The 13,459-nt window shown below is 40.4% G+C and overlaps 1 protein-coding gene across 1 annotated transcript in view; it reads right to left on the bottom strand.

Annotated features, from left to right (window-relative positions):
• The window catches only part of LOC145441344 (uncharacterized), a 147,391-nt gene that overhangs the window by 62,746 nt on the left and 71,186 nt on the right, over positions 1–13,459 (bottom strand). The window contains exons 14-15 of the mRNA XM_080319192.1: positions 5,465–5,632; positions 71–238 (exon numbers count right to left, since the gene is read on the bottom strand). Coding sequence (XP_080175318.1) covers positions 71–238; positions 5,465–5,632 — 336 coding nt within the window. The remainder of the gene's footprint in view (positions 1–70; positions 239–5,464; positions 5,633–13,459) is intronic.

Raw genomic sequence — 13,459 nt, 5'->3', positions numbered from 1 at the left:
GATCACGATCGCCCTTATTTTCACACCCAATCTAAATAATTCCCCTTTCAGGAACATTATTCCAACTTACAGATAGATGGTTCTCTTTACATCCATTGATGAATTCCGAGAGCTTGCGTGCCGTCAATTCACAGTTTGAGAAATGTATCTTTTTGCAACATGTGGTCTTGAGTGTGATTGCGATTTCACGAAAACTTTCAGCAGACATTTTGGCATCGATAATGATCAGATTTGAGATCTACAAAATACGCGTTCTTCACAATTACCGATTACTTTACAACAACTCCGTAGAGTAGATTACTATTTCCATACTTGCTCATTTTAGAAAGGTCGCGAAACATAAATTACCAATATACATAGCAATCTGACAGCGTTTACAGTTACGTTTATGATTTAATTATCAGGCTGAGCAATTTGATCACAAAAATGCACTTGGGATTTTTGGAAACAATTGGGTCGAATTGGATAATAGTCAATCCAGTATACATTGTCTTACTATATTTACGCCTGGAGCTGTCTAATTCGTAGCTGGAAATAGCAGTGAAATTCTGGTATTTAATGAAACTCTACGACGTTTCTTCAATGTTTTCGTATTTTGGATCCCTAAAAGCTGTTGTGACGAACGCATGCACCCCTTCACCATGTTCTCTCACGCCATTACCATTAAAAATATATACGTGACAACGTGGTTACAAGGCGAATTCACTCACAGCAAGATGGTCGACTACAGTAGCAATATCGAAAATCAATGTCGATTCGACGCGCCTATACCAAATTTCCCAACAGATGTTCAGACCCCACCAGTGTTGGGATCAAGTCACTACCTTCGAGTCATGAGTCATTTCGAGTCATTGCACATTTTGACTCGAGTCAAGTCAAGTCAATCGATTTTCAAAGATGACACGAGTCAAGTCAATTCACTCCATTTTCGAAGGTGACTCGAGTCAAGTCGAGTCAAGTCAAGTCACGAGTCAAGTCACATTTCAAGTCAAGTTGCCTTTTCGAAGTTTATATGAGGCTTTATTACGTCATTGCATTGCTAGCTGTCTGATATACAGTTTGAGTGGTTATGGTCATTGATTCAGAAACGATGAATGAATATAGAGTTAAATATGCATGCAAGAACGCGATGTATCGCACACATATACGTAGTTAAACAATTACATAGCCTCAGTTTATATAGTTACCAGCCAAAATAGAGAATAGGGAAACGAATTGATAAGAAGCAATACATTATCTATTTACAAATAGATATGATACCATTCGAGCCTGCGCCAATGTTTGAGGACTATATAAACAATCTGCGACTTCAATTTCAATAAAACAAGAGGTTTGATTAAGGTAAGAACAGAGAACAGAAATATACATTTTGCTATTCTATTACTTTACTACTAGAGTTACGACAACGTAACCTGAAAGCTTCGATCACTTCGTGCGCGGTCAATTTATTTCTAAGAGAACAATTTAGGCTCAGTGAAACGCACGGTCATCGAATGATTGGTCGCTCTCACGGGTTACGCAAGCGTTTTGCGAACAATCTAAACATATGCAAGATACAGTGATTTTTATCGACACCGATTACTTGATGACTTGAAATTGACTCGTGGATTTTGCTCCGAGTCACGAGTCAATCCATATTTCTGATACGCCGAGTCAAGTCAAGTCGAGTCATTTTAGCAAAGTGACTCGAGTCAAGTCAAGTCATGCGAAAAAAGGTGACTCGAGTCAAGTCATGACTCGAGTCATCCCAACACTGGATCCCACACTACTTTTCATATGAGTCGCCTTGATTTTCTTATAGACGCTTAAATCGGGAAATTTACTCAAAGTAAACTTGTTTATGTTTTGCCAAAACTAATAGTAGTTGTATATATTACTGGTTAATTTATGTCATCTGTCACCGCATGTGATCAGCGTTATTGGCGAAACTGATGCGGTAGTAGTTTCTTTAAAATTTTGCGCAGGAATAGTTAATGATCGATCGGAGTGTTCCATGCATGCTATAGTAATACCAACAACACGTGCAAAAATTATAATGGATCTGTAGCCACTTTGCGCTGCATGTGCCAAGAAGTCGTAGCAGAGAAATGGGACACTTTTTAAAAACTCGGAAATCTCGAAATACCGGAAAAGAAAATGGGTAATTTTAAAGGTTTTCGACCAAAATAGTACAAGTGTTGACTAAATACAAAATTAAAAAACTCATCACTTTGACGCGACCCGAATCCCGAATTACCCGCTTTAATACGATAAGTCTGTGCTGTTTATTAAAACAAGGCAACACTTCGACCAGACCTTCGTTATACCCGTTCGCTGCGTCGGGGTCGAGTGTTTGATGGTATTTTAATAATTTTTGTAGAAAAAAAGGACAAATTTTAAAAAGAGGACATTTAGGCGTCCTCTGAGGACAATTTCAATTTGTTGAAAAAGAGGACAAATCCTTTTAAAAGAGGACGTATGGTAACCCTAATTTAGCTTATGGTGCTATTCGCAAAACGTCCTCGGGTTCAGCTGTGCGAAGAATGTATGAAACGTCATACGATTCAAACACTATCTAACAGTCAAGAATTTCAGTAGGCTGTCACACAATAAAATGTGAAATCTGAATCAAGTTGGAGAATAGTAGATGTTTTTCTGTGCAGAACTACCGACTTAGATATCACAACATGATTTCAACATTGACTATATGTCCCTTCCAGTGTCAAAAATGCCGCGAAAATTACGACAAATAATAAGCGTCATGTCGACGAATTTGATCATTTATTCTTCTTACACCACACGATTCGTGTCGTGTTCAACTTCTTCAATGAAATTATGATTTTTCGCATTATAATCTTGGTAATCCAACAACGTATAGTGTACAAACTGTTTTGTCAGTGGTGGCATATTCAGAACGGATTTGCATATCACTTGATATTAATTTCTAGGGATTGAGTGAACGCAAGGTTCACGTTCGCGTTGTGTGTGTGAATGTCAGAAATTTAAAGGTTAACATTCATAATCGAACCTTGGTAGGTTCTTCCCCGTGAAACATTTTCTTATATTACACATTTCACTTCATTAAAACATATTTGGTTGAAATTTATTGCATTTCAACAGCGGGCCACTCTACGTACGGCACTGGTAGCATACAAAATCAATACTAAACGAGCATGAACCTTGTCAATCTCGAAAGAATTACTTGCTTTGTTACAATTGCTCGAAATATCCAGCCTTCCGTTTGTGAATAGGTATTTATTTTTTACTGTGAGTATTTTTACGGTACCATAAAAACCGTATTATTGGTATCATATTATACGGTACCATGAAAACCAAATTGATGCGACTGGGTTGTTGGCTACTGCTGTACAACTTGGTAATGGGGTGTTATCGGTAGCAAGTATTTAAACCCATATTACACTCTGCTCAATATCAACGTAGAAATACTCAGACGCCGAATACATTACCCAGGCAAGCCTAGCTAGACCGTTAAGACGTAAGCTACCATGCCCTTGCATGTCATCATCGGCGTTGTTGGCAATGCGGCGGAAGATACTGATTTTATAGCATTATTATATCATTTGATTGCCCTAGTTGATACATTCAGCGACGTTCAAAACGTCAATGTTTTAATTCAGCATTGTGGCATTATGTGGCCAGAGTCGTCACTAGGTATCGTGTATACATTAATACATGCTACTACTTCACTGAAATGTAGGGTTTGAATTAGCATGTTACCATCACGTTACGTCATGAGGTTTGCGTTCGCGTTCACACAGAACCTTTCAAAACGGTTCGCGTTCACACGAACCTAGCAGTGTTGGGATCAAGTCACTACCTTCGAGTCACGAGTCATTTCGAGTCACTGCACATTTTGACTCGAGTCAAGTCGAGGCAATCGATTTTCGAAGGTGACTCGAGTCAAGTCACTCGATTTTTTTGAGGTGACTCGAGTCAAGTCGAGTCAAGTCAAGTCACGAGTCAAGTCACAATTCAAGTCAAGTTGCCTTTTCGAAGTATGAGGCATGATTATGTCATTGCATTTTGCTAGCTGTCTGAATTACAGATTGAGTGGTCATTGATTCTGAACCAATGAACGAATATAGAGTTAAATATACACGCAAGAAGGCACAGTATCGCTCACATACGTGTAGTACTGCTAAACTACTTGAGTAATTGCATAGCCTCAGTTCAGAATTTTACAGAGCCGCGAATGAATTGTTATTTCTTGACGATTCCCATTCCGGCTCAGATTGAAATCGAAAAATGAAGTCTTGTTGAATTGCGCGGTGCACGAAGAAAATTTCAAGATTTAACAAAATTTTTCGAAAATTCGGGAGTGAATTCGTAATTGCAATTGGCATGTCTACGGCCGCCAACACATACTATTTGAATTTGGCGTCGACGGCCGCACAAATTCCCTTCTATATGCGGCCGTACGGGCACAGATTGCCCACCCCTGCTAATAGTATACATAAGGTATATCTTACGCCAATTTTGAATCCGCATTCCAGTTGTTGAGTCTTTTACATTGCTGACAAATTTCCCCAAACTTGTTTGAAAATAACAAAAAACATTGAACAGGACATCAAATAATTTCAAGGGAGGTTGCACTGAGACTAATTGCCTAATTGAGGGCTAAACTGGGCAACCTGTATTGCATATAAGTCTGTCTTGGGCAGTGCAGTTCGTCAGCTACTAACAACAGCTACCTAGCGCACCGAGATTAACGCTACTGCGAAAGCTATAAAGAAATGAATGACTTTCACGTAGGAATTGCTCTAAATCTTCAGAAAATATAAAAAATTTGTTCAAATAAAGTTGAAGTCACCCTGTACTCCATTGAGCGCGACTGCTGGAGTTTGAGTTTGGTAAGCTTTCTTATGAAAAAAGTTTAATCTTCAACAATCAATCGTCATTTCAGAATGATTGTGAAACACATTTTTAGTCACAATTTATACAGACTTTGTGAATTTCTCGCGCCCCCACCCCCTGAGAGCCTCCCGCGTCCCCAAGAGGTGCGTTCGCCCTAGGTTGAGAACCCCTGTTTTAGAGGTTCACACCACCCCAACTAATTTTTTCACTTACTTGTTTCATTTACTTGGCTACCCCTTCCTATCATCGCAATTCTGATCAGTGCGCTGCAATAAAGTCAATCGAACTTTTTAACTGTTCCCAACATACGGGCTTTGGTTGCAGTGATTAAAAGCCTTACAAGAGTCCACCAGTCGCTCAGTAATTCATCCTGTCGATCTGTGTTGTGTGCTCATTATTTCGATGGATTTGTGACTGCTTTTCCAGCACAGAAATCACTTAGATCAGCCAATACCCGGAATAAGTACTGTCAATATTGCTCGTCAAAACATTATATTCTCGGATTAGTATTATTGCGTGATCTGCGGGTAGGAAGTAGAAACCTAACGAAAACTTAGCGGGCACACATGATACCAGCAATACACGTTTTCTGTACACTAAATAAACTTACAGATAGATCGTTGTCTTTACATCCAGTGTAGAATTCAGAAAGCTTCCGACTCGTCAATTCGCAGTTTTCGAAATGAATCTCTTTGCAGCAGGTGGTCTGGAGTGTGATTGCGATTTCTCGAAAACTTTCAGCAGGCATTTGGGCATCGATTATACACAGAGTTGAGAGCTTCAAAATAAGCAGTCTTTTCCATTACCGATTGCTTAGCAACTATACTATAAAGTGGATTATTGTTTATTTACTCTCTTGTTCAAGAAAGGTTGCGAAACAGGAATTACCAATACACGTAGCGATGTCATTGCGATTACGATTTACGTTCACGATTTCACTCAGATTGAGCAATTGAGTCAAATAGGAAATAGTCAATCACGTGGCTTAGTATATTTGCGCCTCCACCTGCCTAATTCGTAGCTGGAAAAAGCGGGTAAATTCCGGTGTTTGACGAAATTCTGATTCTCTAATATACATGCGATGCTTTTAAAATATTTCTGCAATTAGGGATCCCAAAAAGCTGTTGTGACGTAGGCATGCACCCCTTCACCCTGTTCTATCGCGCCATAGACATATGTATTTAAATATATATATGATTGGCGACGAGGTTACAAGGCGAGATCGATTGCAGCAAAATGGCCTACTGCTGTATCAATATCGATGAGCGTACCAAAACTGCAGGCATACGCACACATCACAGGACTACTTTTCAGATGAGTCACCTTCGTTTTCGTAGCAGCGCGATCGGGAAATTACTTCAAAGTAAACTGATGTATATTTGACAAAAGTAATGGTAGTTGCATATATTACTGTTGAATTTATATCATCTGTCACCTCGCGTTATCGGCGGAGCTGCTGCGGTACTGGTGTCATTAAAATTTAGCGCAGGAATAGTTATTGATCGAACGAAGTGTTTTATCACATGACATAGTAATACCAACAACTCGTACGTGAAATTATATTGGAGCCCTAGTGACGTTGCGCCGCAAGTGCTAAGAATTCAAGGCAAATGTTGGATGAATGCTTTGAGTATGCTACCCTAGCTTAGCCAGAAAGTCGAATAATTAGTTTGCACAATATAACCCAAATACACTGCTTCTTCGTTACGAAACAGTGCTAACCTTTTAATTGTAGAGGAATATATAGGCATAGTCCCAGTACGTAGAAGTAACGAAATTGAGTTATTTAAGTATTAGGAATTACTATGGTGTGATATGTCAAGCAATTTTATCGAAATTGTTAAAAATTTATTACGTCGCAATTTACCTATTAGGTTTGGGGTAAACTTCCTTTGCTGTCATCGGGGTGCAGTACACCGGTCAACGCATATCTTTAGGCAGACAAAGTAGGAGTGGTTTTGGGGATTCTGAAGGGCACTGATTCGGAATATGACCTCGGATTTTTCAAATTGGCTCTTGTTTTGGAGATAATCCATGGTACTATTTTGACCAAAATCTCCTATTTTTGCTCTAATGGCTGGTTCGAAAATTGACTCAGTCGTACTATTAAGTTTAAAAATCTATCTACTTGTTATTTTTACACACAGAAGACTCTTTTAAATCAAAATACAGCAGCAGCAGTATACTTAGGAGCATTAGATTTATCATAGATCACGGAAATCATGTACATAAATAAAGTCTTGTCATGTATATAAGTATTTACCTTGATACTCAAATAACGTGGCATTGTTTTAATGAGGTTTACGTTAACCATCAATTGTAAATTTGAAATGATCAGCTGGAATATGATATTAATTATTTGCTTTGGAGCACAATTCTTTTTGTACGATTTTTGCCTGTAAACAATATAGTGCAATTTCTCGAAAGATTCCTGCAATGGTCTGCCATAATATGTACATCTCATCTGCTCTGATACTTTTGTTGCTGTTTCGATGTCTTCGTGGAACCGTCCCCTTGCTAATCAACAAGATGATCAGGAAATATATCAAGATGACTGAACGTGAACAGAGAGTGAGCATTTATGCTCGTGTTTGTTCCATAAAGAAACAACACGAGAAAAATTCGCGATTGATTGCATCAATTTATAATCTGAGTAAATGGCGAAACCATTCTATGTATAATCAAAGAGCCGCAATCAAAGGATAAATGAGCCGCATGCGGATCGCGAGCCGCAGTTAGCCCCTCCCTGACTTAGGCTATATATAATATACAACGAGATAGCAAAACGAGTTCGTTCGAGACAAATGACTAACTGCTGCTGAGAGATCAAACCACTTAGTCGATTTGATGTAGGCTATGTGCCAATACTGCCAGTATATTCATGTAATATATATTTCCCCTACATATAGCCTAGACCAGTGGTTCTTAACCTTTTTTCCTTCAACGCCCCCTTTCAAAAATTATCGTGCTTTAGCGCCCCCGTACTCCATATTGTAAGAACTGTAATAAAGACAATGGGTAATAGGGAGGGCCGTAACAGCACTTCGTCAGCCTCCTTAAAAACGATTGTCTTGCGCACCCATAGCGTGATAAACCAAACTTCTGCGAGCTTCACCTCAAAAATGCCGTCGCGTGATTTCGATGGTCAGCAAAGTTTGTGTGGCCTGGTCGCCCTAGTCGCCAAAACTTTCTATAATGCATGAATGAATAGGTGGTAATTGCATATATATGTCGTTATAAACTTTTTATCCTCTAAGCCCGCGTAATCTGATTTACCAGTAGCGCTTAGTGAGCTGTTGTCTAGGAAAATGAAGGCCACATAATTAATAAATTAAACATATTCGGGCGTGCCCGTTGGTACAATTACTTCGTTACATGTTGTTATTTTGTTACCTCTTGTCCGCTAAAGTCAAAAGATATGAAACGCATAAACGTATTAAACAAAAGTATGCACACGATTCAAAATTGCTATTTCTTCACTGGCAAATAATTTTTTTCTGATGGATGTTATTTGTTCTGTGTGGTGCAGATTGCGACGGCAGGATAATTCGGCACGAGCGATTTAAGCACCTATGAACAATCAGACTTATATAAATCATAGTTTACGGTCAACATAAGGGCAATCCTCTTCGGTAAAGTTTTCTCACTGACGATCTTTTTGACACACTTCTCGGAGTCCCATATTGGCCGGACCTTCATATATCCTCGTGCGTCGTGGCGTGGCGTGGTAATGACTGACGCCGAAATGCCTATTTCTATTTTCTATACTTATGCGTATATTTTCGAGAGGGAGTCGTCAAAACATGATATGTAATTTATGTTGGTGATCAATGAATGCTGAAAGGTCTTCAGTGCGACAGATTCTGATGAAGATTCTGATTGCTAATTTTGAATGCGTGATCGGTTCCCCTTCGAGTGTAGCCTCCGTGTACCATTTTTCGCAAAAATTGTCTGTAACAGACATCCAGGACGCTTCTTTTATTTTCCGAAAGAGACCATACACTGCAGCCATATGTGAGTCGACTTCGCACAAAGGCATTCAAAAATTTTATTCTTGTACCAATCCAAATTCTGAAGTTTCGAAGCAGGTATTTATAGGTTTGGAAAGCTGCATGAGCCGAGCTGCCCCTATTGTTGATTTCGGATATCCCCACATTCGTTTCGTTATAGTGAATCATGCTACCAAGGTATTTGAAAGTTTTCACGTTTTCAATATCATGATTATGCAGAGAGCAGATTGAAGTCGGGTGAGTCAGTTCTTCATTGTGGTTAAATATCATAGTTTTTGTTTTCGACTCATTAATTTGTAATCCAAACTCAGTAAGAACTTCTGATAGTAGTTTTAGACCTTCCTGAAGAGAAGTTTGGTCTTTAAAAAAGAATTCCAGATCGTCTGCATAGCCTGAGCCCATGTTGATAGCGGTTCCTTGGTAGTTCTTGTCCCTTTTATTTTCTCGTGCATAGTCCGGTGTGCGAAAGTGATACTGGCTGAAAGCGATATCGGCTAGTTTCGATCTGTGTAGGAAGACTCTCACGGCATAGTCCATATAAAGATTGAAGAGGATAGGGGATTCGGGTCCGCCCTGTCGAACTCCAGATTTTGTGGGAAAAGTTAGGTTAGGGTGGCTTTACAGTTCGGTTGTTGTACATCGATAAAGAGAGGCAAGCTCATCGATTCGATTTCGTAGCGACTGAATTAGCCAGGTTCTGTTGACGTGGTCGAAAGCAGAGGAGAGATCGACAAGCAAGGCATATGTTTGTTTATCAGTTTTTTCAGCGATGATTTGAGACTGCTTCGTGACATATATGCAGTCGGTGGTTCCCTTCCTTTTTCTAAAACCACATTGGAATTCGAGAATTTGCTGGTTGTACCATTCTTCTATTCTTGATATGATTATTTGTACTAACAGTTTGCAGAATACGCTTCCAACTTGAAAAGCGCGATATGTCGATGGATCGGTTCTGCTTCCTTTGTTCTTCCATATGGCAGTTAGCTTGCTGTGGCCGAATGATTGGGGTAATTTTTCAATCTCCCATATTGTTTGGAACAATTCTGTCATTTTGTCCATGATCAATTTAGGGCTTACATAATTAGCAAAATAACGTATACATATACCAACAAGCAGGTTCCAGGCGACAAGCTCAAACACCTTGAACGCCTCGTGTTCGGCCTACTGCGGAGCCCTGAAAAACTTGAGCAAAAAGGCAGAATGCAACTGATCAAACCCAAGCCAGAAGGAGGGATCGACATGCCAGATATTGAATCAGCCACACACGCAAAGAGAGCAAAAACGCTACAACAACTAAGCCGACTTGAGAGCCCGATTGATATCTGGCACGCTGAAGCGATATACAATTTGACAACGAAGGTGAGAGATATAAATTGCAATTTATACAACAACCTCTACCCTCACAGAAATACCATGAAGAAGGAATGGGGAAGGAAAAGGAAATTTCCGACGTAATCCAAAGCCAATCACAAGAGCTACAAGAACTAAGCCAGAAAGAAATGTACCAGATCCTTGTTAAAAAAAAGACGCAGCAAGGAGGAAACCGAAAGTCGGACTGGAAACAGATATGGCTATACCAACCCAATATCAAAGATCACATTGACAACAAGCAACGGGAGATCTCGTATTGCAATAACACTAAGAGTTACTTTACAGGCTCCAGAAAAACCAACGCGGGTTGGATACGAAGAAAAGAAGCCTACTTGAAAAACAAATGCAAATTCTGCCAAAATGCAGAAGATACTCTGCGCCATACCTTCGCCGAATGTGCAACTTACAAAATACTGTTCTCTCTTGTAATACAGGATCTCGAGAACGACCTGCAAACGACTATCGACGCTACACCCGACGAGATAATGCGAAACGTGTACGACGGACCGCAAGCTCCGACCATAATAAAAGCCTTTCTGAACGTGGAAACCCTTGTGTGGGAATGGAAAAATGCACTCGACAATGAATACACCCAAAATTTAGACCAACGCATTAACGATCGATATAAGAAGTAAATTATACCGAAAAATTTAAGCGAGCCCACTGAACGCACCGATAAAACGAGATAAACCGTATCGTATTTCTCGACCCACAAAACCCAACCAATCCACCCACAACCTATCCCAACCACTCAAACAAACCACCCATCCAATCCCACTCTACCCCACCCCTAAACCCTTCCCCGACCCATTTAGCCCACCCCCTCCACCACCACTCCGCACCGAATACCCAACCCAATCCACAAACGCAAAAGAGCGCCAGATACCGGCGGATCGTACTACGACCACGACTACAATTTCACATCGACTCCAGCGATGCGATGCGATGCGATGCGATGCTATGAGATGAACCGAGCGGGTACGGCCTCGACTACAGATCCAAATTCGGCGACGGCTGAGATGAGATGACCCGATGAAGGGGAAAGAATTTCTTTATGAAATTATTGATATTTTATGTACATACTTGAATATAAACCGCTCAAACGGTAACAAACTGAGTTTCGAATTTGACATCCGAAAAATCTGACTTGATAACGGTTACCCTGAACACGTCATCAGCCGCGGCATAGAGATGGAATTAACGCAATTCAACGCAGAAAAATCAACAGAGCCCACCGAACGAACAATAAAATATGTTTATATTCATCTACCTTGGATTGGTCCCATTTCAACCCGATTTGAAAAACAATTGATTCCTGCGGTCAGTAAATGTTACGACACAATCAAAACCATTTCGATTTTTACGACTACGCAACTGCTCCCTTCAACACGCAAAGACGTGCTTCCTGCACTTCAACAAAGTAATGTAGTTTACGAATATAAGTGCCACTGTGATTGTGGCTACGTAGGAACAACGTCGAAGCGTCTGCAGGAACGGATAAACCAGCATGTCCCTAGATTTACCAGAGCACGTGCATCACGCTCGGTGAAAAGCTCACCCTTAACTCAGCCACTCAAGCTTGATGCTGACCGATCGAAGGCCATTAATTCTGCAATCGTTAAACATCTGTTGGATAATCCGATTTGTGCAAATAATTATCGAGACGATAAATTTTGCGTTATTGGGAGAGGCCGTTCAGACTTCAATTTATGTGCCGTGGAGTCGACTTTTATCAAAATACATCAGCAGAAACTGTCAGCAGACGAAATTCGTGTACCACCTGGGAATAGTGCACTAAACGCTCTCTCATTTGAAGTTTCATGCTAGTGACGTCATATTTGTGATACGATTGTTGATATACAATGTTCTTTCAAATTCTCTACTAGTTGCTGACGATTACCCCTGACGAGTATCAGCCGAAAATATTCGGATTCATTTCAATATGAATATATTATTCAATTGTGTAATCAGATGTACAGGTAGAGTTGAGTTAGGTGTGTTTAAAACGGTAGGACCCCGCAACAATAATTAAACATGTATAGGCGTACACCCGTTGGCAAGAACGAAACAACACTTCGTCTTGGGATCTCATAGGTTGATAAACCTATCCCCAATCACGTTGTTCGCTTTTCCACGAAATTAGTCGTACTGTTGAGCCAGCGGTAAGCGCGAAAATTTTCGATAACTCACGATAAAATCGGTGAATAAGATCGGGAATTGAACATATATGGCTATCATTTTCTTGTCCTCTCTGCTCACGTAATCAGATTTACCGGTAGAACCGGGAGAGGTGTCTTCGAAACTGTGGCACCCATTGTATGACTCCGTAGCATGATGGTATTTCGTGAGCTCCTGTCTGCTATATCAAAAAATCGCCCAAACGTAGGCTACTAAATCAATAGACGCACACGATTTCAAATTGGTATTTCTTTACTGGCCTATAATTTCTCCCTGCGGGATGGTATTTGTCTTGTGAGGTTCAGATTGCCAAGACAGGAACATTCGACGTCAGTCATTTAGGTGCCTATTATGGACAATTAAACCTATATGTATTTTGTTTATATATAGCGAAATTTTCGCTATCGAAAGCGTATCGAAAGTCATGCGTGTTCGCAAGTCGGTTTCGTTTCTTCGAATCGATAGTCATCAGGGATGAAAATCCTTGCTCGCACTCCCACGTAGAAGGGAAAATTATCAGCTGGGGAATAGCGCGAGAAGCTAGCGTTTAGTACGAGGAGGCCATGCTATGCAAGGAGTTCATTGGAGAGCAATCTTTGTGTTTCGTCTTTGCTTTCTGGTCATCCTGGATATCTATGACCCGACAGGATGGTCTGCTGGATTAACAGTGGATGAATCGGTCATGTAGGTGTGGGCACAACATGTCACATCCGGGAAGTAATGCCTCAACTCAGCATTGAGCAGTGAGAGGTGATCTATGATTTCACGGAAACTACTCGCGAACCACCTGGAATACGTTCGTGTACCACAGATTTGGAACCACTGATCTAATCTAATACCTGGGTTCTCAAACTGTGGGCCATTGCTCAATGGTGGGCCATTGCTCAATGGTGGGCCACGGCAGCATTTTGAGGTGGGCCACAGAGCTACAGGGAAAATTGTAGAATTAGTGAAAATTCACTTATATTCGTCATGATGTTCGCTCAAAAGTGTATTCATATTATCCAATTATACGTAGGCTACATGAATCTTTTCATCGGACTCTG

The sequence above is a fragment of the Botryllus schlosseri genome, chromosome 1 (assembly GCF_051294905.1).
Source record: "Botryllus schlosseri isolate E-star chromosome 1, Bs_hap1, whole genome shotgun sequence".
In the NCBI taxonomy this organism is placed as follows: domain Eukaryota; kingdom Metazoa; phylum Chordata; class Ascidiacea; order Stolidobranchia; family Styelidae; genus Botryllus; species Botryllus schlosseri.
This window is presented reverse-complemented; position numbering and strand designations above follow the sequence as displayed.